At 41.3% G+C, this 19,283-nt stretch overlaps 1 protein-coding gene across 4 annotated transcripts in view; it reads left to right on the top strand.

Moving 5' to 3' along the window:
- The window catches only part of FAM169A (family with sequence similarity 169 member A), a 35,906-nt gene extending 18,113 nt beyond the window's left edge, over window positions 1–17,793 (top strand). For all 4 annotated transcript variants that reach the window (XM_083577377.1, XM_083577380.1, XM_083577379.1 and 1 more), the window contains exons 3-14: window positions 267–404; window positions 1,114–1,213; window positions 3,246–3,331; window positions 4,498–4,669; window positions 6,254–6,433; window positions 9,238–9,366; window positions 9,510–9,619; window positions 11,426–11,480; window positions 12,941–13,073; window positions 14,067–14,229; window positions 15,033–15,248; window positions 15,632–17,793. In XM_083577377.1, the coding sequence (XP_083433503.1) occupies window positions 270–404; window positions 1,114–1,213; window positions 3,246–3,331; window positions 4,498–4,669; window positions 6,254–6,433; window positions 9,238–9,366; window positions 9,510–9,619; window positions 11,426–11,480; window positions 12,941–13,073; window positions 14,067–14,229; window positions 15,033–15,248; window positions 15,632–16,135 (1,983 nt within the window). In that variant the 5' untranslated portion in view covers window positions 267–269 and the 3' untranslated portion in view covers window positions 16,136–17,793. The remainder of the gene's footprint in view (window positions 1–266; window positions 405–1,113; window positions 1,214–3,245; window positions 3,332–4,497; window positions 4,670–6,253; window positions 6,434–9,237; window positions 9,367–9,509; window positions 9,620–11,425; window positions 11,481–12,940; window positions 13,074–14,066; window positions 14,230–15,032; window positions 15,249–15,631) is intronic.
- The last annotated feature ends 1,490 nt before the right edge of the window (window positions 17,794–19,283 follow it).

The following is a 19,283-nucleotide window of genomic DNA, read 5'->3' on the forward strand; positions in this document are numbered from 1 at the left end:
CCTAAGTAGCCTGATTGCAGCCAGCATGTTTGTCCATGGTGGAACATGAGGCACAAAATATTGAAAGGAAAAATAATGTCACAAATAAATTTTTGCAGTTCATATATATGTGAGTAGGCGTGCTTGTATTTGCTGGACTAGATTGGGATATAATTGAGGTCCTCTCCTAAATTTTGTGGCCTTAGAGTTGAAATCAAATAAAAGTTGTATTCTTGTGAGTTAGTTGTCTGCCTGCAATAGCAATAAAACATGTCCTCTGTTTCAAGGGGATGGCCTTCCCTGTGGACTTACTGGAAAACTACAGTCATGAAGACCTGGAAAGTTCTGGAGAAGATTATATGTCTGATCTCAGGTGTGGGGATCCAGAAAACCCAGAGTTCCTGTCTCTTGCCAGTAACGTCAAAGTAAGATTTGAGAATTAGCTTGGCATCTTGGTGTTTTATATGTCTGTTAACAGTGGACTTTAGCTGTACATTTATAATGGCTTTCAATACTCTGTTACTCAGAGCCTTTTACTCTCCCAGTATTTGTCAGATGGGGTATATATGGCCTGTGTCACAGGCATTGTGTGTTCTGGATCAGCCTTTCCCAGCTTTTGGTCCCCAGATGTTGTTGGACCTCAACTCCCAGCATCCCTGACCACTGGTCCTGCTGGATCTAGGGATGATGGGATTTATAGTCCAACAACACCTTGGGACCGAAGGTTGAGAAAGGCTGTTTTGGAGGCACTGAGGGCCCAGTCTGTTTGTTTTTTTAAAAAGACCAATGTCATAGGAGAATCAAGGAGATGGACACCCCCCCCCCATCCATCACTCACAATTTCCAACTTTTTGTTTTGCTTTTCTCTTTGTAATTTAATGCCACAGCTAAATCTTTCATTCTTGGATCCTGGCATGTCCTTGGTAAATTGATATGCAGCAAAGCAGAGGGAGAGACCATGTCTGGTTGGGTTCTTTCTTTAAAAAAACCTTTGACAACTGCAGCAGAACAAATGAGTCTATTGTCTCTGCTGTAGCATATTTTAATGTGTGACTGTGCTAACAGTTTTACAGCAGAAGAAGAACATGAAAAGATGGTAATGTTTTTCTTCTCCTTCCTGCCCCCACTCCTCAGATCCCAATTCGTCTATCCACAATAGGCTTCGTCCCCCTTTATGGCGGAGAGGAAAGGCACAAAGTCCTTGCTTTGTTTGCGCCAGAGGATTCGCTCACAGGTTTCACTTAAATTTTTGTTTCAGTATTGTAGTGTTCTGCTCTGAGTCTTTTTATTTTTACTATGCTTACTTATTTCTTGACCTTGCTCCTGAATCTCTCTGTAATTGTGCATTTCAGAACCATAATAACTTTAGTTGGTACTGAAGCCAGGGTGCGGAGCAGCTAGCTAGGCAAATATTCAGCTTGCTCCAGCTCCAGCTGTGTAATGCTTGGTCTGTAGGAAAGACCTGCAACCTGCCCGTCAGTGTTGCCTTGTGGGCACTGACAGATTATACAACCTAAGGAGGTTATCCCAGAGAACACCCCTGGCTGTTGGATGGAATAGTGCTGCTATGCCCCCTTCACTGTTATTTTGGAAGCAGGAGCAGTTTGCCATTACTGAATGGAAACAAAGAGCCTGAGGTTCAGATGTAACAACGAACCGTGGTTGGATGTTACAAGTATGAGCCTTGATGTCATGCGTTCCCTCTCCACCCAAGAACAGAAGAGGTTTAAAGTTTCTGTTCCTGGTTGTTTCAAACCATGGTGTCCCTTTTTCACCCAACCCACAGTTTTCCAAGTTCGGACAGAACAGGAAACTGCCCTTAAGAGCAAGCCAAGAAAAGGAGCTTTGAATCTCTTTTCCTTGCACACCGAAGCAAAGAGGTAGCAATCTGGCTCGTCCTCATAACCGGCCATGGTTTGTTGTTGCAGCTTGAAGTAGTAGCCTGTGTCCATCAATGCTACTGTAAAGGCCAGCTAGCTTCTCTTCTCCCCACACTGCCCCTCCTGCTGAACCCTTTTGGCTCAATAAGTGACGAGGACTGAAACGTAATGTGTTGAACAAGTGTTCACTGTGAATAAAACTAACCCTTAGAGTGCAATCCCAATGCTCCTAATTTAGAGGAGGTCAAGGATTAGGTACATAGGTACCTATCCACCTGCAGAGAGGACCGCTGCTTGAAGGGGAACTGGACCAGCTGGTAGAAAGCTACTGCTAGCAGTAGCAAGCAAGAAGACTCACAAAACAACAGGATGGAGATAGAGCTTTGGCATCTTTGGATTCCAATCCCCCAAGAGGTCCGATCCCTTAGCTATAGCAGCCAGCATCTGGCATTGCCAAAAGGAAGACCCAGCCCCCACTTCTGCTCTGGCTGGCATAAGCCTGTCAGAGCTGATGCAGAAGTTGGCTCGTCACTCCTCCCAAATACATCCTCTATTAAAGTAGCAGTTTGGGACCAGTCTATTTGGAAGCTTGACCTACCCCATATATGCAGCCTTGACATCTTTGGTTCGCAGGACGATTACAGATGCGACAGAATACTTGTTCCACACAAGAAATTTATCTTTTTGTGTGACCCCCCATATACACTTAGGAACTCCCAAAGTTGACATCCGGCAGGTGCCTCTTGCTGGAGTCCCGTAGAAAACATCGGCACGCATCCAAAATACATGGGCACGATATAAAGCGTATTAGCAGAGTCAGTGAAAGCAAAATTGTGTAGGAATTGTGGCATCAAGTATTTTATTATTTACAGCAAAAGAAACATGGCATTTTGTGTGAGGTCCTCACACATCCTCTCTAGCTGGACAGAGAGCAAAGAATGGAAGTTTGTCAGCTTGATTTCTGCTGGCACACAGTGATAAGAAATGAAATCATCCCATCACGTGACCCTCTGCAATAGCGGCAGTGGAAAATACTGACACCTTCACTATACTCATTCTAGCACTTGCTTAGAATATTTTTGGTTAAGCAAGTCTCTCCAGACATACAAAAGTTACATGTGTTTTATGTTTTTGGTTTTTTTAAGCTACAGTTGATTTTAACCAGATTTGAATATTTTAAAATACCTGTTTCAAACTGTTCTTTGGCGACCATTTTAATTTTTGGAAACTTCTTAGAGATAAATTACAACTAACAGGTGTAGATTAAAAAACAACAACTGTAGTAGCATTGTTATACCTACTTTTATGCAACTTCACACTTACTCAACATAATTAAGACCATCGCCACCATCGCCCTAGCTTCATATTTCTCTTTTCTCATTCAAGCTGTTGCCCTTTTCCTTGCTGATCAGTGGTGGCCTGTTGATGATATTGTGAGAACATCTGATCCTTCCAGAGAAGGACTTTTGCAGGTACGTAAAGCTTTTGTTCTGTTAAGTGTGTGTGTAATCTGAGGAGCCATCTAATCCAAACAGAGATACTGCGTAATGTATTCAGAGTGTCTAATTCATATTTACTTGGAACAGAATTGGTGTGTGTTGCATGCACAGAGATGTGCAGGCAGTGCTTTCTATAATTCTGATTATGTTTTCGGGTTGTGGCGCAAGCGACTTGTATGTGTCGCAGGAAGCTGACTCTTTTTTTAAAAAGCATGTATACACTACAAATTTAAGATGGCTCAGCTGATAAACAGCTTTTTCCTCAGCAAATCCTGGCAGATAATATTTTTGAGTGAGTGGTCAGGCTCCCTCACGTAATCAACAGCCCTCTCCCCGGACCTCCAGGTCCCATAGTCTCATGAAAAAAGTGACAGTAGCTTAACCATGAGCACTGTTTTGCTGGAAAGGTAGGATACAAATTTAACAACTGACAAATAAATTAACACTTCAATGTGGGTCTGCCCTATCATCAGGTGTTCCTCTAATTCCTGGCTTTATGGTGTATGTATTATGTTTATGAAGAATTGATGCTTTTGAATTACGGTGCTGGAGGAGACTCTTGAGAGTCCCATGGACTGCAAGAAGATCAAACGCATCCATTCTTAAGGAGATCAGCCCTGAGTGCTCACTGGAAGGACAGATTGTGAAGCTGAGGCTCCAATACTTTGGCCACCTCATGAGAAGAGAAGACTCCCTGGAAAAGACCCTGATGTTGGGAAAGATGGAGGGCACAAGGAGAAGGGGACGACAGAGGACGAGATGGTTGGACAGTGTTCTCGAAGCTACAAACATGAGTATGACCAAACTGCGGGAGGCAGTGGAAGACAGAAGTGCCTGGTCCATGGGGTCACGAAGAGTCAGACACGACTAAACGACTAAACAACAACAATTATGTTTATATTATCTAAAGTATTACAGTTCTCTCGAGTTAGTTTACAAATGAAGATAAAAACAAACGGAATAACCGTGTCATAACCACAAAACCCAAACATATTTTTAGAAAAAAATTAATCTACCCCTCTTTGCTACCTTGAAAGTAGGGATGTGGATTTCAGCAAAATTTAGCCACATGGCCTTTTTGGAACAATATTTTCTTCTTCTTCAATCATAGTCATATTCTTTCTATGTGTTTACTATAGGTGAACTCCATTGGAGAGAGAGTGGTCCTCTATGTGCTAAATAGATTAATTTATCGCAAGCAAGAAATGGAGAAAAATGAATGCCCATTCCTCTGTCATGGTAGCCATGATTATGCAAAAATACTATGGAAGAAAGGAGAGGCAATTGGTTTTTATTCTGTTAAGCTTCCAGGTAAGATTTCCCTTTTAAAATAAAATCACAAAATGGCGTTTAATGCAAGGCAGAGAGAAACAAAGTCCATCGTTTTACATTGTTTGAGAACCATGCTTGTAGTTCTCTTGCATTTTTACGTTCAGGGTGATAAATGGTAGTGGCAATGGAGGCCATGCATAAACTGAAAACCATAACATTATAAAAGCAGCATAAAATAGAAAGCAGAATTAAAATGGCATCTATGAAGCTTGGGAAAATAATGATGTCTTTGCTGGACACTGAAAGGACAATAAAGCTCATTTTAAAAACATAACAGTATAAAAAAAATACTTATTTTAATATCAAATGCCAATCTAATTCCACAAATAAGCCTACAATGGATGTCTGCGAAACTAATTGCACTTGCTGTATTTGGGGGGCCGAATGGATTATGTTATATAGCCTTGATGTCTGTTGGAAACTTGATACTTGGGCAGATGGGTTTCTAGCCTGCTGTAGCTAACCGCATCTTAGGGGAAGGCATTAAGCAGATGGCAGTCTTTTTGTGTGTTTGTTCCTGTTGATACTTTGACCTTTGTTAACGGAATACACTATTTCAAAGTATATTTGAAGTTTACAGTTGGTCTCAGGGATTTGTAGCCTGTTGTTGTTTTTAAATTGTTCCTCTTGGTGGGTAGGAAAGTGATTGCTATAAAATCATCCAAATAAGTTGGCATGCCCAAGTATGCCCCCTTGCCATCACCTGAGACTAGACGTAGTGAGGATAAGGTTCTGCAGTAAGTTACTTTCAATACTGTTTGTCCAACCTTGCCACCCTAATTGCATCCCAGGTTTGTTATGTTAGCCTGGCACTGCCAGAATCAAGAGTAATGGGGTAAGAACAGAAAGGTAAAAGTTGATACTTGCCAGTGTTAATGTAGGACTAGCAGCAATCACAGGGATGCGGGTGGCGCTGCGGTCTAAACCATTGGGTTGAGCTCCTGTTGCTGTGTCCCGGCTCCTCCCTACCTAGCAGTTTGAAAGCACGCCAGTGCAAGTAGATAAATAGGTACTGCTGTGGCAGGAAAGTAAACAGTGTTTCCCTGCGCTCTGGCTTCCATCATGGTGTCCCGTTGCGCCAGAAGCGGTTTAGTTATGCTGGCCACATGACCCGGAAAGCTGTCTGTGGACAAACGCCAGATCCTTCGGCCTGAAAGCGAGATGAACGCCGCAACCCCATAGTTGCCTTTGACTGGACTTAACCGTCCAGGGGTCCTTTTACTAACAGCAATGTTTTAGCTACAACTTGAACCCAAAGGGCAAAAGAAAAGTAATGAGCTGATCAAAGTAGAAGTTATATGCCTGGGCAGCAGTGAAGATTTTTCTTTTTTGCGGGGTGGGGTTTAGAGAAGAAGATGCAAAAAGAAAATAGAACATTTTTGAGGTGCATAACCAAAAATATACCATAAGTTGCTAAGTTCATAAGCTGCCCAGATAATGATTTTGGGGATGTTACAGAAATGCATGCAGGACAGAGAGAAAGGGTTGTTTAGTTGTCTTTGAAGAACACCTTGGACACAGGAACAGAATGAATGCCAATCAGAGCTGCTGTTATGATTGCAGGAAGCATATGTGGTGCCTTTCTGACCCAGAGCTACCAGCTTCCGGTCCTTGATACAATGTTTGTGAGGAAGAAACATCGAGGGAAAGATTTTGGGCTCCTGATGCTGGAAGATTTTGTGGATTCTTTCACAGAAGATGCTCTTGGCCTGCGGTTCCCACTCACGTCTTTTATGCTTGTTGGTAAGCCCTTCCGTTAGTCTCATTGCATCAAACCATACTGATATGGATAATGTATTTTTTTAGTTTCTAGGGTTCTGCTTAAAGGGCCATCCAATTATATCCAAACAGATAAAGAAACCTCCTTGATCTCAGGAACCACAGTGCCAAATTGAGCAACGGTATCTTCAGAGGTGTCCAAATCAGCACTGTTTGAAATGGTTCCGACCAGCATTTTGATTCAAAATGGTGTCAGAAGGTTTCTGAACATAGGAAGAAGAAGAAGAGTTTGGATTTGATATCCCGCTTTATCACTACCCTAAGGAGTCTCAAAGCAGCTAACATTCTCCTTTCCCTTCCTCCCCCACAACAAACACTCTGTGAGGTGAGTGGGGCTGAGAGACTTCAGAGAAGTGTGACTGGCCCAAGGTCACCCAGCAGCTGCATGTGGAGGAACGGGGACGCGAACCCGGTTCCCCAGATTACGAGTCTATCGCTCTTAACCACTACACCACACTGGCTCTCTAGGACAAAACCTGTGCCTCCCATCTTGGGAACAGTCATGCCAAACTGGCTGACTATATCGTCAGAGGCATCCCAATTGGCACGGTTTGGAACTGTGTGTTCTGCCCAAGGGACCTGGGCCCCTTAGAGTTGGTGCCTGTGGTGGGAAGAAAGCAGGAAGTACACAGACAAGGAAGAAGAGAGAAAAGCCCAAGATACAGCAGTTCTCTTAGACAAATGAAATATATTCTGTATCATGATTGGAAAGCCTGTGGCTCTCCAGGTGATGTTGAATTCCCAGCTTCCATCAGCCCAACCAGCATGGCTAGTCCAGCAACAACAGGAAGGCCACAAGTTCTCCATCCTTGTACTGAATGTTCCCTCCCTCCCTTGAACCAGCTACAGCCATCAAACACCCCATTTCCTTCTGCAGTCATTACTGTGGGTTCTACATTTTTGAGTCCCAGTGGCTAGTTTGACCTGTGGATATACTGAATGGGAATGTTGGTTTTGGTCCTCATATAATTTCTCTGTTCGTAACTTTGAAGCAGCGTAGGAATCAAGTACATCAGAATCGGGCACATGCCTCAAAACGGTATCTGCTATGAGTTGCTATGAAGATAGGTTTTTACATAGATGTTTCATACCTCAGTTACTGGATCGGATCTTTTGCATTCCTGTTGGCTTTACTTGAATTAGTCTTGGTTGTATCCTTTTGCATACTTCAAAGACCTGACCAGGCAATTAAGATAAGACATGCAGTCTGCCACAGTCTGCCACGAAGAGCTGTTCTGAAAGTTTAGGGTCTGAAATCGCTTGGGTGTGGCAACAGAAGAGAAAGAATTGCAGATACGCTTACTTTTCCCCTGGGTCAAGGTCCCAAAAGTTATTTAAACTGGTGGCATTTCATAGATGCTGAAGCTCCTGTTACTTTAACATTGCTTTCAGTTACCGTATTGGCCTGAATATAAGCCACACCCAAATATAAGCCACACCTTTAAAATGGGAGGGGGGAAAAGAAAAAATACCCAAATATAAGCCGCTCCCTTCCTCGCTGCTCCTGGCTGCATACTGGGGGTACTGCATACGCTTTGTTGCCTTTCCCCTTCCTCGCTCTCTCCCTTCCCAGCCTTGTGGGGAGGGGTCGGGGGGACGATGGACGGACGACTACGCATGGGGCAGACGCCGCTTTGCCGCGCACTGTAAAGTCACGAATATAAGCCGCACTTTAACTTTTCATGTTTGGAATTTGGGGGAAAGTGAAGCTTATATTCAGGCCAATACGGTATACAGTGGTACCTCGGGTTAAGAACTTAATCCGTTCTGGAGGTCCATTCTTAACCTGAAACTGTTCTTAACCTGAGGTACCACTTTAGCTAATGAGGTCTCACCCTGCCGCCATGCTGCCGCCGCACGATTTCTGTTCTCATCCTGAAGCAAAGTTCTTAACCCGAGGTACTATTTCTGGGTTAGCGGAGTCTGTAACCTGAAACGTCTGTTACAGGTTACAGACGTTAAGAACTTTGCTTCAGGATGAGAACAGAAATCGCGCGGCAGCAGGTTAAGAATGGCCCTCCAGAACGAATTAAGTTCTTAACCCGGGGTACCACTGTATTGCTTGGGAATTCTAAAAGGCAAACAATAATCTGCAGTTTTGAAATTGGTGGTTAAAATCAGTAGTTTTGAAAGGTTCCATCTTCCCCTTTGTTTCAAAACGACATCCAGTTGTATCCAAACATAGATGAAAACCTGCTCCTTGATACCAGGAACTATCATGCAAAATTGGGTTAAAATCAAAGTAGATTTGAAAGGTTCAGTCCACCATCTTGATTCCGCATAGCATCCAGTTTTATCCAATCCTAGTGAGAAACTAACTTCTTGAGACCAGGTACTGTCATGCAAAGCTTAGTTACGATAAGTTAAGAGATATCCAAATGTATAGTGAACAAACAACTTTCCAAAACATTCATTAGTTAAAAGGTGCCTTCTTAGCTGTTCATGAAAGCAAATAACACAGATGATTTACAGATATAGGCTGCTAAATGCTTATTGGAAAACTAATTGTGCTTATTTACACGAGACAGCTGGTGTGGTGTTGCAAATAGTAAAATATATATATATATATATATATATATATATATATATATATATATATATATATAAATTCAAAATATTCTTATGTAGGGCAATTATACTGTCTGTGACAGAGCTGACACTTCCTTGGAGAAGTCTTTAAAATAAGTTTGTCATCATGGTGAGGAGGAAAAGTATTTTGTAAAGGAATTATGCAAGTACTGAACCCATTTTGTTAATATTTTTCCCAGCTTGCCAGAAGTACTTTGAACGGTATCCAGGGGATCATGACCTTCTGTGGGAAATTGAAGGCACTGGCAACATTCACCAGCGGAAAACTGTAGCTAGCATTTTGCAAAGAGAAAGTTTCAAATGCATAGGTATGATGGCATGGTGTAAGCACGGCTGGGGGAGCGGGGGGGATGAGGTGCTGAAAAATACACGGTTGCTGATGTGGACCTTGGAGAGAGGCTGTTTTAAATTGGCGTTTGCATATTCTTTTTCTGAATTTTTCCAAGAACAGAAGGCTCACAGAAAGAAAACAGTGGTTCCCAGGCTGATGAAAGTTTTCTGCAGACTGCCATGAACACCACAAGTGAGCAGGCATCTGAGCCCAGGGAAACACAGTTAAGTGTAGGTACACAAGCTGTTTTCTCTGTTTTAGTTTGGAACATGTGTGTCCCCTTTATTTTTAACTTCTGAGCAGTTTTATTGAAGTGGGAAGAAACATCAGGGAACACTAAAAAGCAAGTTTGCTTCGGGTTGGGTGCTCTGCCCCTCCTCCCAAATTTACTTCAATTACATATAGTGATATTCTTCTATAATTAAAAATTAATGTTTGGAAAGGATATGTGAAGTGCTTCTGCTGTTCTTAGAGGTAACAGGTGCTGCATGTGTAAGCGTGTGACAGGCTTTTTACATTTTTGCCCCCTCATAAAACATCGTCGTGCATGTGATGTTGTTCAGCAACATGTGTATGTTTAAAGCCTTTTACCTAGCCAGTCAGTTGAAGGATTACTTTGTTCTGTTTTTAATGGTTCTATGTTTGGTTGTGTATAACAAAACACAGAACCATTAAAAACAGAAAAAAAGTAATCCTTAAACTGACTGGCTAGGTAAAAGACTTTAAACTTACACATAGACATACAGTCGTACCTTGGAAGTCAAATGGAATCCGTTCTGGAAGTCTGTTCGATTTCCAAAATGTTTGGAAACCAAGGTGCGGCTTCTGATTGCCTGCAGGAAGCTCCTGTAGGTAATTGGAAGCTGTGCCGGACATTTGACATGCAAAGAACGTTCGCAAACTGGAACACTCACTTCTGGATTTGAGGCGTTCGGGAGTCAGAACGTACAAGTGCCAAGGCATTCAGCTTCCAAGGTACGACTGTACATACATACATACATAACTTGATTTGTATATTGCCTTCTCATAGTTCAAACCATGCTCAAGGCATCTTACAACATGGAAAAAATACATAATTTCAAACATAACAAGAGTAGTCATAAACTAAAACATCAGAAAGTACACAACCAAATTAAACAATTTCCGCATACATCATAATAAGATCGAAAACAAAGATACAAAAAATAAACATCAATAATAGCAACAACTTCCCCTAAACAATTCCCCAGCCCAAGAGTCTGCAGAGGGCTGTTGCCCCAAGGTCCAATCTAACCTATCCAGATGGCACATACTTAGTCAAAACCACCTAAAGGTGCTGCAAGCAACACTTCACAAAGAACAAGGGCTTATGGTCTAAAGTAGACCTAGAGAAAGGGAAATAATGGAGGGATGGGAATGTACGGGAAAGAATGGGATTATATAAATTACACATACTTCAGCTTAATTACGATGTAAGGTATAGGGACGGGGGGGGTGAGGGAGCAGCAGTTTCTAAAGGATCAGGAAAAGAAATACGGGGCGAGGGATGTGGAAGTGGAACAATGAACAGAAATGAGATTAGGATAGAGACTGAGAAAAAGGGGGCTTGTGGGTGCCATGAAGTTTGCCAAAAAGTGTCTCTGGCAGAACCCAGAGTTCAAGCAGTCCTGGCACACACAGACTCTTCAGGGACCTTTGGCTGTTGCCACAGAGCAGCCACCTGGGCAGAGGTGAATTGGGTGAAGGCTTTGCCTTAGGTAGGTGGTGGAGGAGGGGAAACTTTGACTCCCTTTCATAAGCTTGCCTGTGAAAAGAAGGAAGCAGCTGGCACAGCTTGTGTTTTTCAGGGTGGTACATATGAAAAGGGTAAGGTAATACCTCTCGTGTATCCTAAGTATTTCACGAAGACAACAAAGGGAATTAACTTTTTTCAAAATCCAGATGGTGTGTATAATTGAATAATAATACGAATGCAAGAAAATGTGCCAATAATGTCATAAGGATCTTCAGTAGTGTGTCATTTATTTATTTTTAAGTTTGTTGTTTCTCTCTTCCAGGCTGATGCTCATAAAAACAAAGATGGCTTAGAAGTATTTGAAGGCACATCTGAAGGTAAAAGAAGTCTAGCTTGCATGATTTCTGTTAGAACTTGCTTGCAGTCCACAATATGCTCCATCACCACCTAAGCTTTGTGTTCTTCACTTTTAACTAATGCCTCTGCATTGCAGTGAGAGATTTCTTTTTTAAGAAGTCAAAAACCATGCATGGAAAAAATTGGCACATTTTAACTTACTTTAATGGAGCCCTGGCTGGTGGGGGAGGAGGGAAATTAAGTAAAGCGCTTAGTAACTTGTGTATTCCTAAATTTTTTTTAATCGTATAAAGCACAAAATGCAAATGAGTTGAGTACAATCCAAATAAGAACCAAGATTCAGAATACTTAATTAAATTGCTCAATAGGAAATAGAGTAGTTTATGATCCAGAAAATAAAAATATATAAACTGATTCCAAAACATTTCTACTTAATCTGGAATATCTGTTATGAGTGCACATCTTGATTGTTTTTCAGGTTCCAAAAAGTTGTTACAAATTGTTCCAATTATAACACAAATCCTTAGTTTCCTAATACACTCCCAATCGTCTCTGACCTTCACTAAATGAATGAGTTTAGCCAGGTAGAGGATTTGCCAAATAGGCTCCAATCAGCCCTCTACTTTAGGCCATTTACTTGATTCCACTTGCTGCACCTTGAACTCGCTGCTGTCAAAACAGTATGTAAAAGTGCAGGTTTATTTCAAAGATAAAATGACCTGGGAATAACTCCCATAGAACTCAATGGAGTTTGCTTCTTAGTGCACGGTACATTCATAGGAGTGCAGTGTGGAACTTGCACAGTCATGGGAATAAGAAAGTTCACCCTCTTTGAATTTTGTGGTTTACATATGAAGACTTAATAACAATCTTCTGTTCATTAGCAGGTCTTCAAACTGGGTAAATACAACCTCAGGTGAACAACAGCACATAACATATTACACTGTCTCATGATTTATTTAACAGAATTCAAGCCAAAATGGAAAAACTATAAGTACACCCTTACTGCTTCCATAGGAATTAAGGGACTAAGCAGCGGATAGGTGCTGCTGATCAAATGCCCTTGCTTAATTGATCATCAGCAAGTCTGCCCTTATACACAGAGTAAAGATTCTTAATTTGAAGAATGCTCAGATGATAGTGTTACCTCTCTATTGCATTTGCTTTGGAGAATGGGCAGTTCTTTATGATGCTTCCCTCTGAACCTGCAAAGGCATATGTAAAATCTTTGTTCCTGTGGATGTCACTGAAGGAGGAGCCACTGCCTGCACCAAAAAGTAAAAAGCCTAAGAAAATACGCTTCAAATTCCTAGGAACCAGGACTTGATTTTTTAGATGGCTACACAAAACTGTAAAATACTTGATTTCTAGTGCCACCAGAACAAGGTTAGCGCAGGCTGGGTTTCTAGGCATGTTCAAGCTTTGTGACATTATTTACCTGTATTCAGATCTGAGTGTGTGGGGTTTTTCTTCCCCTCAGAACTTAATGCTGCTCAGCTTTCTACACGATCACGAGGCAATAATCTCAAACGTCCAAAGTTGGGGAAAAGGTTCCAAGAGTCTGAAATGGTTGAAGATGAAGATATAAGTGTTTTTCAAACACCAGAAAGCAGGTATACTTATGTGTTGTATAAAAAACGTAGGGTCTCTGTTGTATTGAATTGTACAAAGGAATAGATAATATACTTGGGTAGTTGTAGATGGATTGAAATCTTGGTATGTGATTGTTATTATTATTATTACTACTACTCATACTATTTATTTATTCAGTTGATTATTTCCCTTTACCCAGGAGAGTTTCAACTATTTAAAATACAGTATTAAAAACAGTTTAAAACAAAGGAAATTTGTTACAAGGAAAGGCTTGTTAATGTTTATTTTTTATTCCTCATCATCAACCCATCGGAACTAAAAGAGACTCTGCATGCCAGATAAAGTTTTTAACCCTGATTTTTCACCCATCTGACAATGTAATCCTATACATGACTGCTTGACATTAAGTCTCGTTGCGTTCAGTAGGAATGGAGCCTTTACCCAATTTAGTGTGTATAGGGTTGTAGCCTCAATGAGCAAGGTGGGAGGGAGGGAGTTACGATTGTGTTGAGGTGTTTTCCAGTGGAGAAGAGCAGCAGAAAAGAGCTCATTTAGCAAGGTGGGAAACTCCACTGTGGAAGCCGTTATTTCACCTGCAGAAAGCTCCACATGCTTGGCCTGCCACCATTGGTGTTACGCCCCAAAAACAGGTGTTTCGGGGGCAGTATAGGAGAGAGGCAGCCTTGGATCTGCTGGATCCATTCCCCTTTCATTCTCTGAAGCCGCCACGGGATCAGGCTCCTTCATCCATGGCTGGCGTTGGCATCAATAATTTCTGCTCATAGGAACAAATGCAGTAAATTGATTTCTATAACGCGTCATTTGAAATGAAATACTTCCTTGATTTTTAAAAATGTTTCGTTCGATGAAGTTACTGGTTGGGTTTGTCTGTATGTCACACTGCTTTATTATCCGCTGCCTAATTTCATCTGCGTCCCTCACGCTAAAAGTGTGCATTTCAATATTACATATACCTTGAGTATTTCACATTCAATGTTCTTGTTGCTGCACAGACCAGAACCTGATGCACGTGTATCTGAAAGTTCGGAAGAGGTGATGGAGATGGAAGAAAATGTGGTTGAAAGTGAGCAGGAGGTGTTAGTTGAAAACCAGAAACAACCAGCCCAAGAAGCGCCACAGATGTGTCCTGCATCTGAGAAGCAAGAGGATAAAGAGGTGTGATTTGAATATATTAAGAACAATTTGTCTGTTTGAGGCACTAACAACCCTTTTTCTGCCAAGTATGACAGAGGAGGAAGCCATGGGCTTCTGCCTGCTATTGCCTTCTCTGCTTGGACAGAAGACTTTGTATGCACTGAGATAAGCATCTAGAAAAATCTAGGGTACATATGACCCCCTCATGGTGTCAAGTTTATATATTAATCTAAACTCTGGAAAGGATGTGCAAGGTAGCTTTACTTGGAAGGTACGCGGGTGGCGTTGTGGGTTAAACCACAGAGCCTAAGACTTGCCGATCAGAAGGTCGGCGGTTCGAATCCCCACGACGGGGGGAGCTCCCGTTGCTCGGTCCCTGCTCCTGCCAACCTAGCAGTTCGAAAGCACGTCAAAGTGCAAGTAGATAAACAGGTACCGCTCCGGCAGGAAGGTAAACAGCGTTTCCGTGTGCTGCTCTGGTTCGCCAGAAGTGGCTTAGTTATGCTGGCCACATGACCCGGAAGCTGTACGCTGGCTCCCTTGGCCAATAAAGCGAGATGAGCGCCGCAACCCCAGAGTCGGCTACGACTGGACCTAATGGTCAAGGGTCCCTTTACCTTTACCTAGCTTTACTTGTAACAAGTGGAAAAGGAGTTGACTGAATAATGTGTGCATCCAACCAGGAAGCAATATTTTTTTCTTTTGTTGTTTTCTATGCTTTTTATAATTTGAGACTCTTGTCACTGATGTATTGAATTCTGTTGTTAACGTTACATGATAAAAGTGGCTTTGCACCATTTTAATGTGTACATGCCATTTTATAGGAAATGGAAGTGGAGCCACTCAATGGAGAGCTCGTGGAAGATGCTATCAAGGTCTCAATAGTGGCTGAAGGACAAACAGGAAGTGAAGCGGTGGATGGAGAGTCAAAGCTGCAGTTGGAAAATCCAGAGGAAACAACCCTAACCTTACTTGTCCCATTAATCCTTGATTCGTCAGTAAAATCCACTGAAGACAGTGATGACAACGTTTCTGATAAGGTGAGGGGAAATACATAAGCGATGCTTAAGAGTTTCTTCTCTGCCATGTTGGTACAATCATTGGCAATATTATAAAAAAATTAATAATAATTAAATCCAGCCCATTGGAATGTAGCATGCCGTACAAGGGAAGCTTTTAATGTTTAACAGACTACTGTATTTTAATACTTTGTTGGAAGGTGCCCAGAGTGGCTGGGGAAACCCAGCCAGATGGGCGGGGTATAAATAATAAATTATTATTATTATTATTATTATTATTATTATTATTATTATTATTATTATTACAAAGTTAAGAATCTCATCCGTGGCCCTCAGAATATTGTCAAAAAGTTTCCTCGACTTTGACTTAAAATGGCTAGCAAGAGTTTGTTTTTCTCCATTAGGTTGACAGTGTGGCAGATGCAGAACTTCCCCCCGAAGAGGAACAACAAGCAACGCAAAGGAAAAGGACCCTTGTTCCGAATGCAGGTCCCGTCGCTGCAGCCGAGAAGGAAGAACCCTCCAACAACGGCCTTTCGAACTCTGTAGCAACCACTGAGGCTCTGGAAGATACCATTTCTGAGAATGTGTCTCCTAACACAACTTCCTCTGTGGAGGAACAGAGTGAAGAAGGAGGCTCTGACACTCCAGAGGCCCCCGTTGTTCTAGGCCAGGGCGCTCTAATGATGGTTGAACTGGAGGATATCTCGTACTCGCATCACCCAGAAGGGCAAAAGAACCAACTGGATGAACAGTCTGAAGAGTCAGCTGAGCCCGCCTCTGAGAAAGCCGCAGACAGCAGTTCAGAGGATGTGGAAATCGAAGTGCCCGTAGTGGATAGGCGGACCTTAAGAAGGAAGGCCAAAGGATACAAAGGACCACCCAAGAAAAAAGGAAAGCTCATTTGAAAAGGGAAGAAGAGCAATGTTTCCACCCAGCTGGATCACTTTCCGTACTTTTCTTTAAAAAAACAACAAAAAACAAAAACAAAATATGAAACTACATGGAACACCAGAACACACGTGTATTCAAACACTGAAATCACTCTGCATTTCCCGGTTCAGTTATTCGTTTTGTGTGTTTAACCACTATATGAGGAGAACAAATTTGGAGGTAAACGGTTAGTCTTTTAAAAAAATAGTAGGACCTATTTTAGCCCAGTTCTTTAGCCACAAAAAAGGCTTTCCATCAGGCCACAGTAGAGTTGTGGAGAGGCCAAACAAATTACACGACAAATTGTAAATTACCAAGCCTTCTGATGTGGCTTTTGATTCGTAAGCCATTATTTACAACAGCTGTTCCCCTAGAAGTAAGTAAGTGCCACCTATTTGTCCTGTATGTTCTTATTATGTGTACTTCTCCAGTTCTAGCTTAGAGAACATGCTGTGAATCTGCCCCTTATGGTGTGGAAGTAGACACACCCTGGTAACTTCAGAGTTAACTTTCATAGGCTTATTGGGAACAGAAGCTATGACTAGTTATTTTTCAAGCCGGGAGCATTATTTTGTAGCGAATTAAAATCCTGTTTTAACACAATGCAAAATATCTGACATTATTTCTGCTTAGTTGTGAGCGTTTTTCCCTGTTGTATCTTTGGCTCTTCATGGATGCTAATATCCACTTTCATTAAGTCAAGCGTCAGCCACTCCCAACTATGGATCAGATAATCCTGAATTCTGTTTTATATTGGGAGTCTTCTTGTTATTTCACATTGTGAATAAAGCAGATTGTTTTAACTAACGAAGCTTCTAAAATAACAGATGGAAACTGAAGAGTAATTAAGAGTTAACGGTAAGATAAGAACCTCAGATTTGTACGGTTACACCTTTTTATAAGTAGCGGCAATTGGTAAGGTTCGTAAAAAAATGTTACGTTTTAAATTTGAAGCAATTTCTTTTTTAGTGTTTATTAATAAAAAGGTTCACTTGAATAGCGTGGAAAGATTTTGATTTCAATGTGCTGAGGATTGGTCTGTTTTGGCTTTCTGATTGTACAGAATTTCTGGCTATTTTCTAATAGCTCAGTTGACTGGTAGGGCTTTTTTATTTTTTAAAAAACTTCTTTTTCTTGTCTTGACAAAAGTGCTGGGTTTTGGTTTTTTTAAAAAAGCATGTCATGAGAAGGTTTGGGACATGCATAGAACTGCCAAGTTGATTGGGTTTTTCAGGGTGTTCTTTTTTCTACCAATGTACATTCTGTATTGTGGATTAGAAGTGTATGTGCAGAAATATTAGTTGTTGTTTATAAACAATATATTCAAGTGAACCTTCAGCATTTTTAATGTTTGATTAAATACTTTCTTACAAAGCACATTAAAAATCGTTTAAGGCTTGTCTCTTGTAGTACTAAGAGCTTTTTTTGTAAAATACAACACCTTGACAATTTAAGAATTGTCTGCAGCTTTTGCCACGTCACTAGGACTGGAGTTTTTGAGGGTGATGATGGGGTGGGTTTAGAACCTTGTGTACAGAGTTTTAACAAATATAGGCTATGAATGTTAGGTGTGTTGGGCTAAGCATTATTAAAGTAAACATTTTGTGGGACTTTACATTTCTTGCTCTGTAAATCAAAGCTGCGTTTTGTGAGGTGACTCAAGTCTGTATCCCTGTCATGGCTTCTGGATTACAGTGATAACAGTTTTAAGTGTGCTTTTAAATTGGTGTGCGTTCTCCCCAAATCAGACATTGGTCCTTCTGCATTTAAAGCTATGGAACTTTGCTAGTGAAGTCAAATTTTTGTCTTCATTCTGCAACTTCAACTGGTTTGTGGTGGCATCTTATTGCAAATGTATATTTCTTCAGTTAGAGCTCAGCTTCTCCACACTACTTGGGTGTGTTTTAAGGTACCATAATATTCATGGAAGTGGGTCCAGGAGCGGGTGCTTTGTGCATAAACCGGAGTAGCAAGTTTTTTTCTTTTTATGCAAACATAGGAAAGGCTTGCCCATCTGCCATAGCCTATCAGGACTCATTGTTAAAACCGTGTCTATGGAAGACAATCTTACTCGGCTATGAGTGATCGCCAAAGAAGAAAGAAGAAGAAGAGCCTATCATATGTTAATTAGCCGTGAGTGATTCTTGTTTGCATGCATTTGACCAAGATAAGAATATCTCAAACCATGCTTTGTTGATAAACTAAACACACAAGTCAGCCTTTGTGAACCCGTTGCCCTCCATATGTTTTGGATGACAGCACCATTGGTCCCAGCTGGCTGTGGCAAATGGGAGTTGCCTTCCAAAACATCTGGAAGACACCAGGATCTCAGAAGTTGTGAAGACCCTCTATGGATAATGTGTACCTTGCAGTTACAGCTTCTCCTTCTTGCAGAGCCACATCTGGATGGTCTCAGTCTAGTAAGCACCACAACTAGATATTTGTTCCTCTTCACCAGCTTGTATTTTTAAAAAATGTACCTATTGCTACAGAGTACATCAAATTACTAGAACTATGCTGAAAGGATCAGTTAAGAACAGGTCTGTAAAGTTGAAAGAAGGCTGTGTGACTGAAAGTTTATGCAGCATTGAAGAACAAGTGCTTGAAGTTTATTTACTTGTTCAGCACTGAAGTTTTGTAGACAACCATAGAAGACTTATGACTCTTTGAAAGGAAGAAAAGGATCAATTCTTCACTGAAGGTCAGAGCAAATGTGACTACAAAACATGTGGACCATTGCATACAATTCACAGTATTAATCACTTTTTAAGTTGTAGGAGCTGGCCAAAAGAATGTTAGTGTGTGGACTCAACTTTGTTTTTAGCTGTGCAGTTCTGCTGGATCTCACTACTACATGTTTGAATGTCTTACTGTTTCTCCTAATGTCTGAAATGTGCTTTACATCCCATGCTCACTTCACCATTTTCAGAAGGTTTTATTTCATGCAGAACTGCTTTGCTTCTGAATCTGTTGCATGAAATAATGTAGGACCTCATCTTGTGTTAGGAATAAAATGTTTTGCCCTTTTAGCTCAACATAAGCTTTTTTGCTGTTTCTTTGTTTCTCAGTGCTGCTATCTCGGCACGCAAACAAAAGCAGTACAGTGGTACCTCGGGTTACAAA

Source organism: Podarcis filfolensis (genome assembly GCF_964270895.1).
Source record: "Podarcis filfolensis genome assembly, chromosome: 11".
Classification (NCBI taxonomy): Eukaryota; Metazoa; Chordata; class Lepidosauria; order Squamata; family Lacertidae; genus Podarcis; species Podarcis filfolensis.